We start from the raw sequence: 18,633 nt of genomic DNA on the forward strand, positions 1-18,633 counted from the left end.
CTGTATCCATTGTGTCTTATAGAAATTTAGTATTCCAGTGTCTCTGAGGGCTCTCACCTGACTGACAAAGAGTCCATAATGTGAAAAAGGTTAAGAACACCTGTTCTACATTTGCTACCTATTGTATGACTCATATTGCACATTTTGGCCAGTGTTTGTCTCCCCTCTGGTTTAGGAATCACTCTGTCCATTCATCCTTGTCCTCTTTTGCTGGGTGGACCAGAGGGTAGAGCACCAGCCCTGGAGTCAAGAGGATCTGAGTTTAAATGTAGACCTCAGACACTTGATACTCTATAGTTATGTGACCCTGGGCAAGTCACTTGATCCTGACTACCTCACATCCAAGGCCATGTCCAGTTGTCTTGATTCATATCTGTCCACTGGACCCAGATGGCTCTGGAGGAAAAAGTGAGACTGGTGATTTATCATATAACTCCTTCATTCGAATCCAATTCACATACGTGTCATGGCATCAATTCCATGATGTCATAGTCTACAGCTCACTCTGCAGAAGGGTCGTGAAAAATTGATTCATATTCATATAAAATTGAGTTGTCAAGTTACAATTGCATTCTTCACTTGTGAGGGCATAGAGGACAACTATCATTCTTTCTGTGTGATTTAAAGAGAGCTTTCATAAAAGAATCATACCAAGCATCTTTTCCAGTCTTGTTTTTGCCTCACCCTATTTCTTCTTATTTGTTTCTGTCCATGTTTTTGTTGATCTTGACTCTCTTATTGCCCTTTCTAGAGTGCCCTGGGCCATGAGTATGTTGCTGATGTGGAGAAACACTCCTCTCAGACAGATGCTGCTAAAGGATTTGGGGGCAAATATGGAGTTGAGAGAGACAGGACAGACAAGGTAAGGGGGATTCTTTGGTCTCTTGTGAGGAATATAACATACCTTACTGGAATACAGGTACTCTAACTATGAAGTATGTGGTCTAGGTCTGGAAAAGGACCCTAGGTATGGGAATAAAGAGAGAAGGAGGAAGTTCATGGCGGCATCTGGGGATGATGATTCAATAAATAAAGAAATCATATTGTAAGCACTTTATGTTCCATCTTATCACTGGGCCAAATGCTGAGGTATGAAAGAATAAAACAAAAATGTCCTTGCCCTCAAGGAGCTTACATTCTAATGAGGGAGACAACATGTACAAAACTAGGTAGGTACAAAGATACATTCAGAGTAGATAGAAGGTTGTCATAGAATGGAAGGTGTTGGGAAGGCCAGGAGAGATCTCCTTTAGAAGCTGGTGTTTGAGCTGAGCCTAGAAGGAAGCTAGGGATTCTAAAATATTGAGGTGAAGAAAGAAAGCATTCCAATGCAAGAGCATGGAATCAAGAAAAGGGAGGGTTATATGTGAGAAACAGTAACTAGGGTTGTATGGCTGTACTGCTGAGTTGAGGAGGGCAGTCATGATTAATAAGTCTATTATGTAAATGATAGGAAGGGTTCAGGTAGTGAAGAGCTTACAATGCCAACTGGTGAAACTTTTATTTCATCCTAGATGTAAAAGTGGGTCACTGGAGTTTATATTGAGCAATGACATGGTCATTCCTCTGTACTTCAGGAAAATCACTTTGGTAGCTGAATAGTGGATGTGATTGAATCGTTATCACTCCCCTTGATTAAATACCCCTAAATCAAATCCATGTATCAACCAGTCTCATACATAAATCAAACGTATGAGCATTTAAAGCAAGCATACCAAAAGATTTAAAGGGATCATTAATGGGAATCAGAAAGGGCTTCATGGAGATTGAAATAAAAAAAATTGGTAGTCAGTGACATGAGGGAAATTCATTCTGAACATGGGAAAATGTAAAGGAATGGATAATCCAATTTGGCAAGAGTGAAGGGTGCATCAGAGAGAGTTGTATTAAATAAGACTAGAAAGGAATTTAGAATAGATTATGATGGACTTTGAGTGACAGATTAAGAAATTGGAGATGTGTGATGTTAGAGAGCTCCCAAACTTCTCCCTTGCTGATATTGTAAGAACTTGAGTCTAAGGATAGAGTAGGTAGTACCTACAGGTCAGGTCACCTTCCTCTCCCCAGTAAACTCTCATTTGTTCCTGGCACTCCTCATAGCCCAAACTTTGGCAGGAAGTTAAGAAGGTGGGAGAAAAAGAATGTATGTATTTTAGCAGCTGATGTTTTGATCAAATCTCCCTTGTTCCTCTCTAGTCAGCAGTCGGGTTTGATTACAAAGAAGAAGTGGAGAAACACACATCTCAGAAAGGCAAGGACTCTTCCTTATGGTTGCCTCTGCCCTGACCAATTCCCTCCCCCTCTCAGCTTTCAGGTGTTCATCCCATTTATGGTTTTACTCCCTACTCAGTCAATAAGCATTTATCAAGTGCTTGCTGTTTGTCAGGCATTATGCTAGGCTTTGGGGATAGATTAGGGATGGGACTGGACTGGTAATTTCATTGACATAGGCAGTTTCCAAATCAGGAATCTCCTTTTCCAATGTTAGGTTGGTCATTTTTTCATTGATTAATTCACTGAGAAGTTAAGTAACTTTCCCAGGATCATATAGCTAGTATGAGTCAGGCTTTCCTGTCTCAGAGGTCAGCTCTCTTTTCATATTCCATTCTGACTTTGGAGATAAAAAGACAAAAATGAAATTTCCCCACCCTCAAAATACTTACTATTCTTTGCCCTGTGTCCTGATTTGTCCTTAGGTTTTTCAAACTCTGTAGAGGGTGGAGGTTGGGGAGATCATTTAGGTAGTTTCCCTAAATGTGTTTGAGAGTAGGGAAAGCAGGAAGAAGCAAAAGGCAAGGGCAGAGGAAGAAGGGGGTGAAAAAAGTGCTTTGCATTAAATTAGAAATGAGGTAGCTGAATTTATACTGAAAGAATAAGATAACCCTTCCTCAACACTCCTTCCTTCACTTGAACAATGCTCTGTCTCATAATTATCCACTTAGTTCATTCTCTCTCCCATTTCTTTTGTGTCCATCCCACTTCCCATTCTCTGAATGAATTTAATCTCCATGTTGGAGATGGGATGACAGGTCTGATATCTTTCTCTCTTTCTCATTCAACAGATTACTCCCGGGGTTTTGGTGGTCGCTATGGAGTAGAGAAGGATAAATTAGATAAAGCAGCTGTTGGCTATGACTACAAAGGAGAGACAGAAAAACATGAGTCCCAGCGAGGTGAGTTGGAGATATTGGAAGGCAGAGTAGAGTTTGGGGAGGATTGTTGGTGTTGAGAGGCTGAGACAGATGAGACAGATTACCTCTGCCCCTGAAGCTACCTTAGTGGGCATCCTGGAAGCACAGGTATACTTTCGTGTTGGAATTGTTAGATATAAGAATGTTGAGGGGGAAATGTGATTGAGAGGGTTAATGGGAAAGGGATGATTGGATGGGAGAAATGATGTGAGCAGGGAGACTAGGGATCATAGGAGGAGTGGGAAAATAGGGCAAAGAATAAGAAAGGAATGATGACAGATAAGGGGTTAGTTCTGAAGAGTGGATGAGCAACAAAGTGGGAATAAGGATATTAGGGAACAAAATACAGAATAACAAGCTGATATTTTCAGTCTCACTTCTACCTCTGCCTCATTCTCTACCTTTGTTCTCCATCCTACCTGGAACTAGCAAGTAGCATGCAATATGCTCAAAGACAGAAATTTAAAATCAACTTTCTACTTCATGATGTGAAAAAAATATTTTTTGAGGACCAGGACCTGTGATCTTGTTGGAATAAGGAAATGTGGTGACGAAATTCCTCTACCGATACAGCTCACTATGTTAGTTGCAATTTATAGATTTAGGAACTTACCTGAAGCACTAACTTATCACTCCTGCTGCTGCTACTTCTGCTGCTACTACTAGCTAGCATTTATATAGTCCTTTAAAGTTTGCTCTGTATTATGTTATCTCATTTGATATTCATAACAATTCTGTGGGGTAGATGTTATTATTTCCAACTTAGAAATGAGGAACCTGAGGCTGAGAAAGGTTAATTGACTTACCCAGAGTCACATAAGTAGTAAGCATCATCAGAATCTGAATTCAGATTTCCCTGACTCCAAGTTTAACACTATCCACTGGGTCAACACCTAGTTGTCTACTCAAGGGTGGAAAACCAATATGTGTCTGGAATAAGATCTAAACCAAGGTCTTCCTTACTCAGCTAGGTTTTCTGTCCCTTATAGCAGAATTTCTTTGCCTTCTATGGAAATAATAAAAGTAATTAAGGCAATTAGCCTTTCACTGCTCTTACCAATTGCTGATTGGTATCAGTGGAGGAAATTTCTACTACATTCAGTAGGATACTGAGAGTATCCAACATTCATGTAATTAAAGATCTGACAATACAACCTGTTCCCCCCCCCCCCCAATCAAGAAAAATATAGCTGAGTGGAGAGGTGATGCTAGGCCACCAGCTTCCAGAGGCTCTTGTAAATAAAGGGGAGTTTACTGCACTGGTATCATAGGGGACATCCTAAGATATCAATATGTTACTGCTGGCAAGGCCTCTTACTGTAGAAGTGAGTAGGATAGATCAGGGCTAGGGAGGAACTCCTTATTATCCTTAACTCTGTCTTTTTCTGCCTATCCCTATCTACCTTTTTTTTGCCCCAAGTACTTTTTCCCAATCCATATTCCTATTTCTTCATCTGTACATTCTTCTCTTTAAGTACACACTTCTCATGGTTGTGCCCTATCTATCTCTTCCTGACCTTCATATTCGTTTTTCTCTCTCTCTCCATCTCTCTTCCCCATTCTTTGGTTTTGTCTTACGGATTTCACTCCTGGAACTTTCTGTTTTTCAGATTATGCCAAAGGCTTTGGTGGTCAATATGGGGTACAGAGGGACCGAGTAGACAAGGTAAGAGGGGGATTCCCCCTAACTAAACCAAAAATGTTGATGGAGATGGGACTAGGGTGGGAGAACAGGAGAAATTATTTATTATTGTCTCTTATGTATGTCACCCATTGTTCAGTCAAGAGGGAAAGAATAAGAAAGGGGTGATGACAGATAAGGGAGTAGTTCTGAAGAGTGGATGAGCAACAAAGTGGGAATAAGGATATTAGGGAACAAAATACACGCATTGGACTCTTTTCCTTCATTTACTTTCCTTAGCTCTGGCTTCTAGTGACTTAGTCAGAAGTCCTGATTTTGGAGTGAGTGAACTTGGAGAAGTGAGAGAGATGCAAACCCTAGGAATTGGTGTGGGAAGGTTGTTTCACACTACCACTACAGTCTATTGCCTTGTGTTGTCTAATTCTAAGCCCAGTCTCTATCACAACTTCCCCTGTGTTATAAGAATGTTCTTTTTGACCTTAACTCAGTTGGCCATCCTGACTTACCCCTCTCTATCACCCATTAATGCCTCTCATTTCATATGAAATTGCCTCATTTAAAAGATGTGAGATTCAGGCTAAATTGGGCTACTCAATCTCTGTCCAACATTCTAGTGGAGGTGACACTGTATTCACTGGATGTATGCAATATATATGAAATATAACCTTAGAAGGGAAGGCACTATTAGGTATGGGAACTGGGAAAGGTCTCCTATGTAAAGTGTAATTTGATTTAAATCTTGAAGAAAGCTTGAGATTCTAAGAGACAGAGGTTTGGAGGCAGAGTATTTCAGGTACAAGGACAGCTAGGCCAAAGACAAAGAGATAAGAAGAGATTGAGCAAGGAGCTGCTAGGTGGTGCAGTGGATAGAGCATTGGCCCTGGAGTCAGGAGGACCTGAGTTCAAATTCAACTTCAGATACTTAATGCATACTTAGCTTGTGACCTTGAGCAAGTCATTTAACCCCATTGCCTTGCCAAAAGAACAACAACAACCCCTCCCCCCCAAAAATGTGAGGAAAAGCAAGTAAAATTGATTGGCCAGATTGCTGATATTGTAGAAGGCAGTAACATATAAGAAGCTTGGAAATGGGCAGATTGTGAAGAGTTTTAAATAGTATACATAGTAGTTAAGTTTTTGATCCCAACAGTATGAGGGAGGCAGTCATTGAATAGGGAGATGACATAGCCAAGACAATGCAATTAGGAACACCATTCAGCTGTGTGGACAATGAATACAACCTTGCTTAAAAAGAATACAGAATTATGTATATGTACTTGCATACATACTTACATATATATATATATATATATATATATAGATAGATAGATAAGTGTCATTAGAAGAGATATTAAGCCAAACATCATTAAATATCTATGATCAACAGAGGTCAAATCAATTCAGAAATATTTGTTTATTATTATATATTCTGTGCAAAACACTTGGAATAAATGGATAAAAAAAATGACTGTCTGAGCTCAAGGACTTTACGAGTTACTAGGGAGAATAAGATAACCACAATTAGTCACTCTACAAGTTAAAATATAATTAAGTGCATGAATCATCTAAACAAGGGTTCCAAGAAATTTCAAGAAAGAGGCAGAGAAGGTGATAGTTCAAGTGAACCTTGAGATAAAAGAATATTCATAAAAAAGAGAGAAGGAAGTCTGTCCAGGGTCTGGGGAACTGGTGATGGGAAAGGAATAGGCAACTTTTTAAGCAGATAATGCAATTTGGTGGGAGAATAGAGTATGTGAGAGGGAGTTGTATGAAAAAAGACTGGAAAGGAAGATAGAACCAGATGATGGGGACCTTGGAAGACAGATTAAGAAATCTGAGATGTAAGCCATTAGCATATTCACAAACCACTCCATGATGATATTATAAAAACTTGAGGTTGGTGGTGTAAGGGAGCATCTCTTCAATAACTATCTTAAACCACTCCTACTTCCTTCTTGCTTGAGCACCTCACAGTGTAATCTTCTTTTTTTGTAAGGCAAAGGGGTTATGTGACTTGCCCAAGGTCACTAGGTAATTATTAAGTGTCTGAGGCTGGATTTGAACTCAGGTCCTCCTGACTTCAGAGTTGGTGCTCTATCTATTGCACCATTTAACTGCTCCACAGTGTAATCTAATGCTTGGAAAGGAGTAGGACTAGAAAGTGAGGAGAGAGTGTGTGTTTGGTAGATGATGCTTCAATCAAGTCTCCCTTTTTCCCCCCCAGGCAGCAGTTGGGTTTGATTATAAAGGAGAAGTGGAGAAACACACATCTCAGAAAGGTGAGACCCTTTTCCTTTATGTCCTATACCTTTTCCTGCCCAGATGTGCCTGCTTTTTTCCCCATCCCATTTTTCAAATGTCTAAGCCATCAGTGGCTTCACTGCATCAAATGCCTGCACTGTATCAGGATCGACCCAGCATGGCTTTGGGGAGGTAGAAATAAATGAAACCATCCCTTCCCTCATGGAACTTACTATGCCCATGACTGTTTTGTGACTTATCTCAAGATTTCAAAACTTTGTGGAGGGAATGGGGAGAAAGAATAATTAGAAATAGTTTCCTCAACATGTGTTCAGAAGAAGGGGAGGGGAAGGAAGAAGGGGTGAAAAAAGTACATTGCATCAAATTAGAAGTGAGGTAACTGAATGCAAACTGGGAGGCTATTATACCCATTCCTCCACACTCCTTCCTTCACTTGGACAACGCTCTGTCTCATAAGCACCCACTTAGTTCATTCTCTCTCCCACCTTCCCTTGGGTACATTCCCACTTCCCATTTTCTGAATGAATTCTCCATACTGGAGATGGGATGACAGAACTGATTCTCTCTCTCTCTCTCTCTCTCTCTCTCTCTCTCTCTCTCTCTCTCTCTCTCTCTCTCTCTTTCAACAGATTACTCCAGGGGCTTTGGTGGTCGCTATGGAGTAGAGAAGGATAAAGTGGACAAAGCAGCTGTTGGCTATGACTACAAAGGGGAGACAGAAAAACATGAGTCCCAGCGAGGTGAGTTGGAGAGACTGGAAGACAGAGTAGAGTTTGGGGAGGATTTTTGGTGTTGAGGGACTGAGACAGATGAGACAGATTACCTCTGCCCCTGAAGCTACCCTAGTGGGCATCCTAGAAGCACAGGTATACTTTCATGTTGGAATTGTTAGATATAAGAATGTTGAGGGGGAAATGTGATTGAGAGGGTTAATAGGAAAGGGTGGAGTGGGATGATTGGATGAGGGAATAGAAGAGAAATGATGTGGGTAGGGAGGCTTACACCAGAGGGAGATGCAAAATAAGGGAATATTAGGAAGAGGAAATGATTATAGATGCAGCAAGGAAAGCTACTGAGGAGTGAGTGAGTACTTGAACGGGTAAGGGAACTAGAAACAGAATAATGAAGTCTTACTATGAACCTCAGAAATCTCTCTTCCAATACTACTCAACCAATTTTCAGACGATTTTTGTTTCTAAAACAAGTAGAATGAAGTAGATTTAATGCAAGCACTCTCAAATCAACAGAGTACTTCATGAGATTCAATTTTTTTTTGATTGATTGTGCCTGTGATTTAATTGTTATAGGCAAATTGTGGTACAGGGAATTTCCTCTATTTTCATCATTGCATCTATTCAGTCATAGTTAGTCAAGGTTCATAAGTCTTTCAAAGTTATTTTTCACAATGTTATTATAATGTTATTGTAACTGTATAAATTGTTTTTCAGGCTATGTTCACTTTACATCAGGTCATACATATCTTACCAGGTTTCTTTGAAACTATCTCTTTTGTCATGTCTTCTAGTGAAATAATGTGCTATTAGGTGAATATACCTTATTTAGTTTAGCTATTCTGAATTGATTGGAAATCCTTATATTTCTAATTCTTTCCTACAATAAAAAATTGCTTTATATATATTTGAACATAGAAGGGTCCTTTTCCCTTTTTCTCTAACCTCTTAAAGGTATTGATTTTGGATGGTATCACTGAATCAAAGGACATCCACAGATTAGTGACTTTGGGGCAAATTCCAAATTATATACCAGAATGATAGGATCTATTCACAGCTCCACCAATTGTATACCAGGGTGCCCATCATCTTACTTCCCTTCCATAAATTGTCATTTTCCATTTTTATCATCTTTGTCAATCTGATAAGGTATGAAGTGAAATTGTCTTAATATTCATTTAGCTATTTTTAGTGATTTGACATCTTTTTCATATGATTGTTGATAATTTAAATTGCTTTCTTTGAGGATTTCTTGTTCTTATCTTTTCACCATTTATGTATTGGGAATATCTATCATTCATACATATTTGAATCTCTTCCTTATTTTACTTAGCATTGGATCTTTATCAAAGAAATTTGTAAAGATTCCCTCCCCTCCAATTCACTGAAAACCCTCTCTATCAATGCATATAGACAACTACCCTACAAATTAAAGTTTTAAGTGAGTTGCCCTGGGTACTAAGAGGTTAAATGATTTTCTCAGAGCTACACTTTGGTCTTCTTGATTACAGATGAATTCGCTACCTGCTATAGCATACTACCTTTTCCTCTCAGGGAAATAAGAAGTACCAGACATGTCTAAGAGTATAAAGTTCTGACAAATTACTCATTTGCATCAGTGAAGGGAACAATTGCATGGAAAATACTATATAGTCATAAAAATCAGAGGTCTAAACCACTCCTTCCTCCTCCCCCAAACAAAACAAACAAATCAAAACAAAGACACTAAGACAAATACAATTTACCAAGAAGGGAAATATTTACTACCAGTTCTCATTTTGGAGAGTCTATTATAGTGGTTCCATGAGGGAGATACTGAGAAGCTGATTCTGAGTAATAAAGGGAGAGGTAGGATGGATCAGGGATATGTGCTCTTTCCTATCCTCACCTCTTATCCCTTATCTCTTTCTTCCAGTCTCCCTAACTTTTTTTGACTACCTTTTCCATTTTTTCCAATCCTTGTTCCAATCTTTTAATTCATGCATTGGTCTTTTCCTATCTATCTTTTTCTGTCCTCCATGTTCCTCCCTCTCCCCAACTCTCTTCCCTATTCTTTTGCTTTGTCTCTTTGGTCTGACAATTGGATTTCTCTTTTCTGCAGATTATGCCAAAGGTTTTGGTGGTCAATATGGGGTACAGGAAGACCGAGTAGACAAGGTAAGATACTCCCTATACCAAGAGCATTCCCTCTAAATTATACCGAGTGATGACAAGGATAATAATATGGAGAGGGGACAGGGGAAAGTGTTGATGATTGTATTCCTGTGTCTATCACCCTGCACTCAGTGAAGAGGCAAGATTTCCACACCTGGATAGCTTGGTTGTGGGTTCTGATGGATTGGTCAGAAGTTCTGACTTGGACTAGGGTTGAGGGAGTAGACTTAGTGGAATAAAAGAGAAAATCCCTAGGAGAAGGTGAAAGAAGTTTATATCCTACTCATAGCATGGTTTGTTACCTTGTGTTGTCTAATCCTAATCCCAGTTTCCCTCATTTCTCCAATCTCCATTGCCTCTTTGAAAATGTGAAATTTGGAGTGTGTGTGTGTGTGTGTGTGTGTGTGTGTTAACTGGGACTGAGATCAAGAGCATCCAACAGTTCAGAACTATTCCATATGTATCTGGAAATCTGGGACCTCTGCCTCTCTCTCTCTCCCATTTTGGAACTTTACCCATCCGAGGATTTCACCTGGGAAGGTTCTAAATGTTCCCATCATTAGGCCACATGCTCTTAGGTCAGCTCTTCTCTCTCTTCCCCTTTTCCTTCTATAGAGTGCAGTCAACTTCAGTGAGATGGAAGCCCCAACTTCATCTTATAAGAAGACCATACCCATAGAGGCTGGTGAGTTTAAAATCAAGTTCCTCCTCTCCACCCAATCTAATATCTTTTCTACCTCTTCACTCTCTTTTTCCCAGTCTAGCAATTTTTGCATCCTCTGATTACCCTTATCCTCCCATCCAGATCAAGTTAGGTAATCCTTAGCCTCATCCTTCATTTGGAAGAGGGGTTATATTTATTATGCATCACTCTAGGAGAGAGAACTAAGACTATCAGGTAAAAGATACAGAGAATCTAATTCAATTGGAGAATGTTCTAATATCATTATCCAAAAATGAAATAAGGAGCTCCAATCACTGAAAGTCTTCAAGAAGAGGAAGATTCTATTTAGTTTTTAATCTTTGTATAATAATATTCACTATTTAATGAATTTAATTAAAATAATTTCCATTTAAATAAATAGTTTAAATAAATCTTACATTATTAAATATTTTACATTTGTATATTATATTTTATTGTATAATAATATTTAACAGTTAATATTTGTATTATAATAATAGTAATAACAACTAGCACTTTAAGTTTTACAAGAGTTTTCAAATCTTGTCTGATTTTAGCCTTCTAACAACTCAGGAGGTAGGTGATATTATTAGCCCCATTACACAGAGAAGGAACTGAGGTAGGCAGAGGTTAAGTGATTTTCCTAGAGTCACAGTTAATAAATGTAAGCTAGATTTTTAAATCTTTTTTTAAAATCTATTTTAGGCAACGGGGTTAAGTGACTTGCCCAAGGTCACACAGCTAGGCAATTATTAAGTGTCGAGGTCAGACTTGAACTCAGATCCTACTGACTCCTGGGCCAGTGTTCTATCCACTGTGCCACTCAGCTGCCCTGTGAACTAGATTTGAGGACATATCTTCCTGACTCCAAGGTTCTTGAATTCTATGCACTATACCAACCTCGTTGTCTTGTTTGTATATACTAGCCATTTTATAAATAGTTCATTTGTAAAATGCTAATTTGCATACATTTTTAAATGAATTGAGGTATATTATAGAGGTGATTCCTGTCTGGATTAGGAAGTTAAATTAGAAGTACATTCTGTCTCAGATTTTATTATTATCGCCTCACTGCCACTGGTTTCTTCTCACTGGGCTAGCTGGTTCAAGGAAATAGAAAGAAACTTGCAGGAGGAGGTAAGAGCTGAAAGAGAAGAGTGCCCAAGAATGGTGAACTGAAAGGTATTGGGATTTAATTGGCAAGATAAAGATGAAATTGTAGCTTAGGAGGGTAATAGGGAGGCATGATGCTTTGAAGACTGGGGGCAATGAAGCATAGGAGTTTTAGGGTGCCTAAGAAAACAGATCTGGGAAGAGAGAAGAAAGTCTGGGAAAGAAAAGGATTAATAGAATTTTAAGAATTGCAGAAATAAGAAGGGGGTATATAGGTTTAGGGAAAGTTGTGGCTCTAAGGATATGGTTTTGAGGTCTACATCTTCACATTCCCCTTTAGAATCCATTCCAAATTTGCAGACTCCTAATTATCCTTCCTCTTCTATTCATATTTCATTGATCACCATCCCTTGATATTACCCCACTATCACTTTCTTTCAGTCCTAACATTATTTAACCTTGTTGATAGCTTCTAGTGGGGCTCGTGGACTGAAGGCGAAATTTGAATCCCTGGCAGAAGAGAACAGGAAACAGGCAGAAGAGAAACAAGAACGAAAGTTGGTGCCAAAGAAACCTGCAGTGCCTACTCCAGTCCCCAAGAGAATCCCCTCAGAGGTAAGCTTCCCCAGCATCTAGATTTCTTTACCCAGGGTACCCAGGAAAAAAAAATATTTGTTGTTTAGTCTATTTTTAGTTTGTGCCTGATCCCTTTTCGAGTTTTCTTGTTGGCAAAGATACTGGAGTAGTCTGTCATTTTCTTCTCAAAATCATTTTACAGATGAGGGAAACAGGGTAAAGTGACTTGCCTAGGGTAACACAGGTGGTAAATATTTGAGGTCAGATTTTAATTCAGATCTTCTTAACTCCAGGCCTGGCACTTTATTCACTGCAAGACACAGGTAAATGAGGAAGGTTCCTGCCTTCAAAGAGTTTATAGTTAATTGGGGAGATACTAGCTAGCATTAATATAACATTTTGGGGCTTGGAAAGTGCTTTACTTACATTATTTTATTTGATTCTCTTCACAGTCCTAGGAGGTAGGTGCTATTGTTATCCTCATTTAATAGTTGAGGAAATTGGGGCAAACTGATCCTAAGTGATTTGAGGTAACACAGCTTGGAAATGTCTAAGATGATTCAAATATTCTAGACTCCAAGACCCTTTAAACCAATTAAAAGTTAAATAATGATTCAAGGTATAAATGACAGTACAGTAATGATAATAGCTAACATTTATATAATGTTTTTTATGTGTCCAACATGGTGCTAAGTTCTTTACAATTATTATCTCATCTGAGTCTCACAAAATCCTGGGAGGTAGGTGCTTTTATTTTCCCTATTTTATAGATGAATAAACCAAGTCAAACAAAAGTTAAGTGACTTACCCATTGAATTGAATCATAGACTTTAAGTTCACAAATCACTGGGGGCTGGGGTCTTCAGGGAAGATGGAATTTAAGCTGGGTTTTAAAGAATGGGTGAGATTTGGAAAAGGGGACAGAACTGGGCATTTCAGGATGGAAGATGAATCAAAAAACTCAAGGCATGTATATGAAGGGAAAGAAAATAATCCAGAATATGCTCTTTGCTCCTCAGGATAGGTCTCAGGTAGAGAGCTGCCTGCCTCCCAAGACAGCACCCATAGCCACACACAAAGAGCTTCCTTCAGTGCCAACTCCACCTTCAAAAAAGGCTCCCCCAGAGGTGAGTGGAATTTTTTTTATTGGTAGTATTAGCAGTATTAGTATTCCCTTAGCTTAATTGTTTATAATCCCTGATGTCATCTCCTGAGACTGAATAAATTTCCTTTTTCCCTCCTCTCATCCCACTTCTCTAAATCTGCCCTGGGTAGATAAACACATAGTTGGGAATGAGGATTGAGCCATTTGTGAAAGGGTCAAGGATGGAATTGACTAGCAGTAAAAGACAATCTTAGGATTCTGGGGAGACATGGTAGAGTTGGGAGGGGAGGGGAAAGAATCTGTAGTTTATCCTGATCTCTGAGGTACAAGGCAGGAATTTTCTCTGCTTTCCTCTCTCAGGACAATGACTGGCCAGATAATGAGGAAGCTCCAGCTCTACCCCCTAGAACTCCTGATAGGTTCCAGACCCTGGAAGAACCAGTCTATCAACCAGAGCCAAAGTCAGAACCTGAGCCCCAACCAGGTCTGGAGACTGAGAATGACTATGAGGATGTGATGGAGTTGGAAAAATCATACCAGGATGGAGATCAAGAAAATGATTATGAGGATGTAGAACAACCAGGTGTAGAAGATGTAGGAGATGATTATGAGGATGTCCTGGAGCCTGAAGGGCTCTCTGTGCCCCCCTGTTCTGTTGGTGAGTTTGGAAGTCTAGGATTTCTACCTCCAAACATCCTTCCATCTGATCCTTTCTTTGCACTGCCACAGTTTAATTTAAGCACTTATCCCCTCATCTAATAATTACAGTAACCTCCTAATTGGTCTTCCCTCCTCTAGTCTATCACCTCTTTAGTTTATCCCATACACTATTATCAAAATAGTTTTTAAGTGTCAATCTGACTATATGACACCCCTACTTAATAAATTCCAGAGGTTTCCTGTTACTTCTAGGGTAAAATACTCTCTTTAACTTTTGAAACCCTATATAACCTGTTCCCAATAATGTCTATTCCTCTTTCTCTGATCCAGGTAAACTGATCTCTTTATTTGTCACTCATAACATCTCCAGTCTTCAGGTCTTTGCACTGACTGTCCTACATATCTGGAATTCACTTCCCCTTACTACTTTGTAAACCCTCTCTTCCTTTGAGATGTATTATAGCTTAGGCACCTGTAGGTAAGGGTATGATACCCTATTTAGTACTCTGCACAAAGGAATCTAAATTTTGATTGCTGAAACTTCACAAGATACCTATCAAATTATATTATGGACTAGATATATGGGGTAGATTTCTTTCTTAAGAAATTCCTTTGATCCATAGTCATATGAAATATTGCTCTAAATCTTTACTGATTAGAGAACTACAAATTAAAGCATCTCTGAGGTACCGCCTCACACCTCTCAGACTGGCCAATATGACCAGAAAGGACAATGATCAGTGTTGGAAGGAATTTGGGAAATCTGGGACACTAATGCATTGTTGGTAGAGCTGTGAACTTATCTAACCTTTCTGGAGAGCAATTCGGAATTACTCCCAAAGGGTAATAAAAAATGTGTATGCCCTTTGATCCAGCAATACCACTATTGGGTCTGTACCCTGAAGAGATCATGTAAAAGAGTAAAAACATCATTTGTGCAAAAATATTCATAGCAGCCCTGTTTGGGGTGGCAAAGAATTGGAAACTGAGTGAATGTCCATTGATTGGGGAATGGCTGAACAAATTGTGATATATGTGTATCATGGAACACTATTGTTCTATTAGTAACCAGGAGGGATGGGGATTCAGAGAAGCCTGGAGGGATTTGCATGAACTGATGCTGAGCGAGATGAGCAGAACCAGAAGAACATTATACGCCATAACAGCAATATAGGGTTTGTGATCAATCTTAGTGGACTTGCTCATTTCATCAGTGCAAAATCAGGGACAATTTTGGGATATCTACCCCAGTGAATACTATCTTATCCAGAGAAAGAATTGTGGAGTTTGAACAAAGACCAAAGACTATTACTTTTAAATTTTAAAAAATTGATCTTATGTGATCTTGCTATCTCTTATATTTTTTTTCCCTTAAGGATATGATTTCTCCCTCAACATATTCAATTTAGATTAATGTATATAGCATGGAAAGAGTATAAAGTCTATCAGACTGCCTTCTGTGGGGAGTGGGGGGGATGAAAGCAAGATTAGGGGAAAAATTGTAAAATTCAAAAATAAATAAATTAGAAGAAAAAAGAAAAAAAGAGAAATGCCTTAAATCCAAATTACTCTGGTTCTCATAGATTGGCCTACAGTAGATCCTAGGACAAATCCCACTTTATGATTGTTTGGACCCTGATTGACTCATACTGTATGTAAATAACAATTGTTTTTGTTTTGACTGGAAACCCAGAGGGTCTTCCTCTCCCAAATTTTTTTTTAAGGGGTCATTTTTTTTGTTTCATTTTTTTATCTGCTTTAATCACAGAACAGGCATTGCCTCAATCAAATTGAGATATATTAAAGACCTTAGCTTAAAAAGGTCACAATCTCTCATTGTATCCAGGGTCAATCCAGTCATCCTGATCCATATCCCTCCACTGGACCCAGATGACTCTCCCTCCCTCACTTAAATCCAATTCACTTGTATTTCATAGCATCACCTCCCTGATGTCATGGTCCTCTTCAAGAATGGACAAGGAATCAGCTTGGATAGAGCAGTGTATAGAGCACTGGCCCTGGAGTCAGGAGGACCTGAGTTCAAATGCAGCCTCAAACACTTAATAACTAACTGTGTGACCTTGGGCAAGTCACTTAACCCCATTGCCTTAAATAAATAAAGTTAAAAAAAAGAATGAAGTACAAACAACAACAACACCTTTAGGCATCATTTTCTGCAGGAAGTTTTTCTTCACCTAGGACTTTGCTCTTGTTAAAATTTCAGTGTAAGCATTCATTCCTTAGAAATCAGTAAACACTGCAAATCAGAGCTTGACTTATATTGTTTTGTTGATTGCCTAGACTATAGAAAATGCTAATATATAGATTAAACTTAAAATTGTATCATGTATATACACCTGCCCCAAGAACTGGTTGTTAAATATTTATCAGCACACCACTGCATGATCTCCTCAATCTTCCTCCCAAACTACTTTGTATATATCTTTTGCATATATTTTTACTTATTAGCATTATATATGTTATCTATTTTATATATGTGTATATAGTGTGCATATAGTGTGTATATAGTATATATAGTGTATATGTATATAGTGTATATCTATCTATCTATCTATCTATCTATCTATCTATCTATCTATCTGTTGCCTTCCCCATTGGAATATAAGTCAATGGAAGTTTGGTTTGTTTCATTCTTTGTCCTCTTATATATAATAGATTGGGCAGCTGAGTGGCACAGTGGATAGAGTACTGGTCTTGGAGTCAAGAGGACAGGAGTTTGAATCCAGCCTCAAACACTTGTCTCTTACTAGCTTGTGTGACCTTGGGCAAGTCACTTAACCCTGATTGCCTTGAATCCAGGCCTTTCTCTAGTCATCCTTCCTGATTCATATCTGGCCACTGGACCAGATGGCTTTGGAGGAGAATGTGAGGCTGGTAACTTAGCACAGCCCCACCCCACCCCCCAATCCAATTCACATACTTGTCATGGGATCACCTTCCTGATATTGTCTACTTCAAAAATGAAGCGCAAACATAATATAGTAGATTAATACTATACATGGTGATTAATTAGGAACCCTGTAGGGAATATAGAGACCAGTTCTTTCTCAACATTTCCTCTTCAAAGCTATCCCTCTTGTCTGACAAGCATTGATATTGACCCATTTATTTCCTTGTGTAGGAACTTCTGGCATTGGATCCAAGCCTCAATCAGAAGGGATTTCAGCTATTGCCCTGTATGATTACCAAGGAGGTAGGTCAACTTTGGAGATGAATTGCCCGGGGTTGGGTCCTGTGTAACTGAGATTAACTTTCCTGAAGTTTGGATTGGGGGAGGCCAGACTCACCTTCCCTCTTGGGGAGTTTGGGGGAGCACAGAAGGGAACCAAAAGTCCTTTTCTCACTTGGGAGTGAGGATTCCTTCAATTTCTTCCATAGAGGGCAGCGATGAGATATCCTTTGACCCAGATGACACCATCACTGACATCGAGATGATTGATGAGGGCTGGTGGCGAGGACGTTGCCGTGGTCACTTTGGCCTCTTTCCAGCAAATTATGTCCAACTCCTTCAGTGATCCTTTCTGCCATTATCCTACAATGTCTCCATCACTCATTTGTCTCTAGACACTCTTTGCCTCACCCTGGTCCCACCAAGAACTTCCACCCCTGCCTTGTGCTCTGCTTTGCACCATCAAATTAACAAGCATTTATTAAATTTCTACCATGTGTCAGTAGACTAGACACTGAGGATCTGGAAGAAGAAGTAAAATTCCCTCAAGGGTTTACATTACATAGGAGAGGAAAGGGAGACAGAATATATATACATATAGTTATAGACAAGAGAGGTAATGGATACAAGGTGATTATTTGAGGGGAGGAGCATACTGGGGGAGATGTCAGCCTTCTCTGATCCTCAAGTCACTGAGTAGGTTCAACAGTTACAGAAACATCATTTAATGGTCACCTGGCCTTCTCACCTCTTCCTCAACTTCAGTCTGCCTCTTTTCTCTCAGAGACTCTTTTAGCCCAATCCCAAGACTTTGTGATTCCCTACCCCAAACTCCTGAGATAGCAGCTCCTAATGGGTCCCTTTCCTTCCCTTCTTTGGTCTTCTAACTGAATCTGATGATTTGAATTGGAAATAAAGTGACTGATTTTTTTTTGTTTATCTTTGGTTTTTGTCTTTGCTGAGATAATTGACCTCCCAAGAGCTTTGGCTCTCCTTCAGTTGTGTGCCACAGGTACCATCTCTAGGGGCCTTCCTTGGCACTGGATTAGAAATCAGAAAATATGAATTTTAGTTTAGTTTTTTCACACATATTTATATTTTGACCATAATTTTAGATCTTTTGTCTTAGCAAATAATTTACCCTTGTTGTTGTTCAGTCATTTTAGTCATGTTTGCTTAAAAGCTTTGAGACCTCATTTGAGTTTTCTTGGCATTGATACTGCAGTGATTTTCCATTTTCTTCTCCAACTCATTTTGTAAATGAGGAAACTGAAACCTACAGGGTGACCTGATGAGTCCAGGGTCACTCAGCTTGTAATTGTTTGAG

General features: G+C 39.1%; 1 protein-coding gene across 2 annotated transcripts in view; it reads left to right on the forward strand.

Moving 5' to 3' along the window:
- The window catches only part of HCLS1 (hematopoietic cell-specific Lyn substrate 1), a 39,372-nt gene extending 21,125 nt beyond the window's left edge, over window positions 1-18,247 (forward strand). For both annotated transcript variants that reach the window (XM_074214635.1, XM_074214634.1), the window contains exons 5-17: window positions 752-862; window positions 2,197-2,251; window positions 3,063-3,173; window positions 4,802-4,857; window positions 7,058-7,112; window positions 7,725-7,835; window positions 9,928-9,983; window positions 10,596-10,665; window positions 12,245-12,390; window positions 13,371-13,478; window positions 13,817-14,114; window positions 17,259-17,330; window positions 17,516-18,247. In XM_074214635.1, coding sequence (XP_074070736.1) covers window positions 752-862; window positions 2,197-2,251; window positions 3,063-3,173; window positions 4,802-4,857; window positions 7,058-7,112; window positions 7,725-7,835; window positions 9,928-9,983; window positions 10,596-10,665; window positions 12,245-12,390; window positions 13,371-13,478; window positions 13,817-14,114; window positions 17,259-17,330; window positions 17,516-17,652 — 1,386 coding nt within the window. In that variant the 3' untranslated portion in view covers window positions 17,653-18,247. The remainder of the gene's footprint in view (window positions 1-751; window positions 863-2,196; window positions 2,252-3,062; window positions 3,174-4,801; window positions 4,858-7,057; window positions 7,113-7,724; window positions 7,836-9,927; window positions 9,984-10,595; window positions 10,666-12,244; window positions 12,391-13,370; window positions 13,479-13,816; window positions 14,115-17,258; window positions 17,331-17,515) is intronic.
- Window positions 18,248-18,633: the final 386 nt, after the last annotated feature.

The sequence above is a fragment of the Macrotis lagotis genome, chromosome 1 (genome assembly GCF_037893015.1).
Source record: "Macrotis lagotis isolate mMagLag1 chromosome 1, bilby.v1.9.chrom.fasta, whole genome shotgun sequence".
Classification (NCBI taxonomy): domain Eukaryota; kingdom Metazoa; phylum Chordata; class Mammalia; order Peramelemorphia; family Peramelidae; genus Macrotis; species Macrotis lagotis.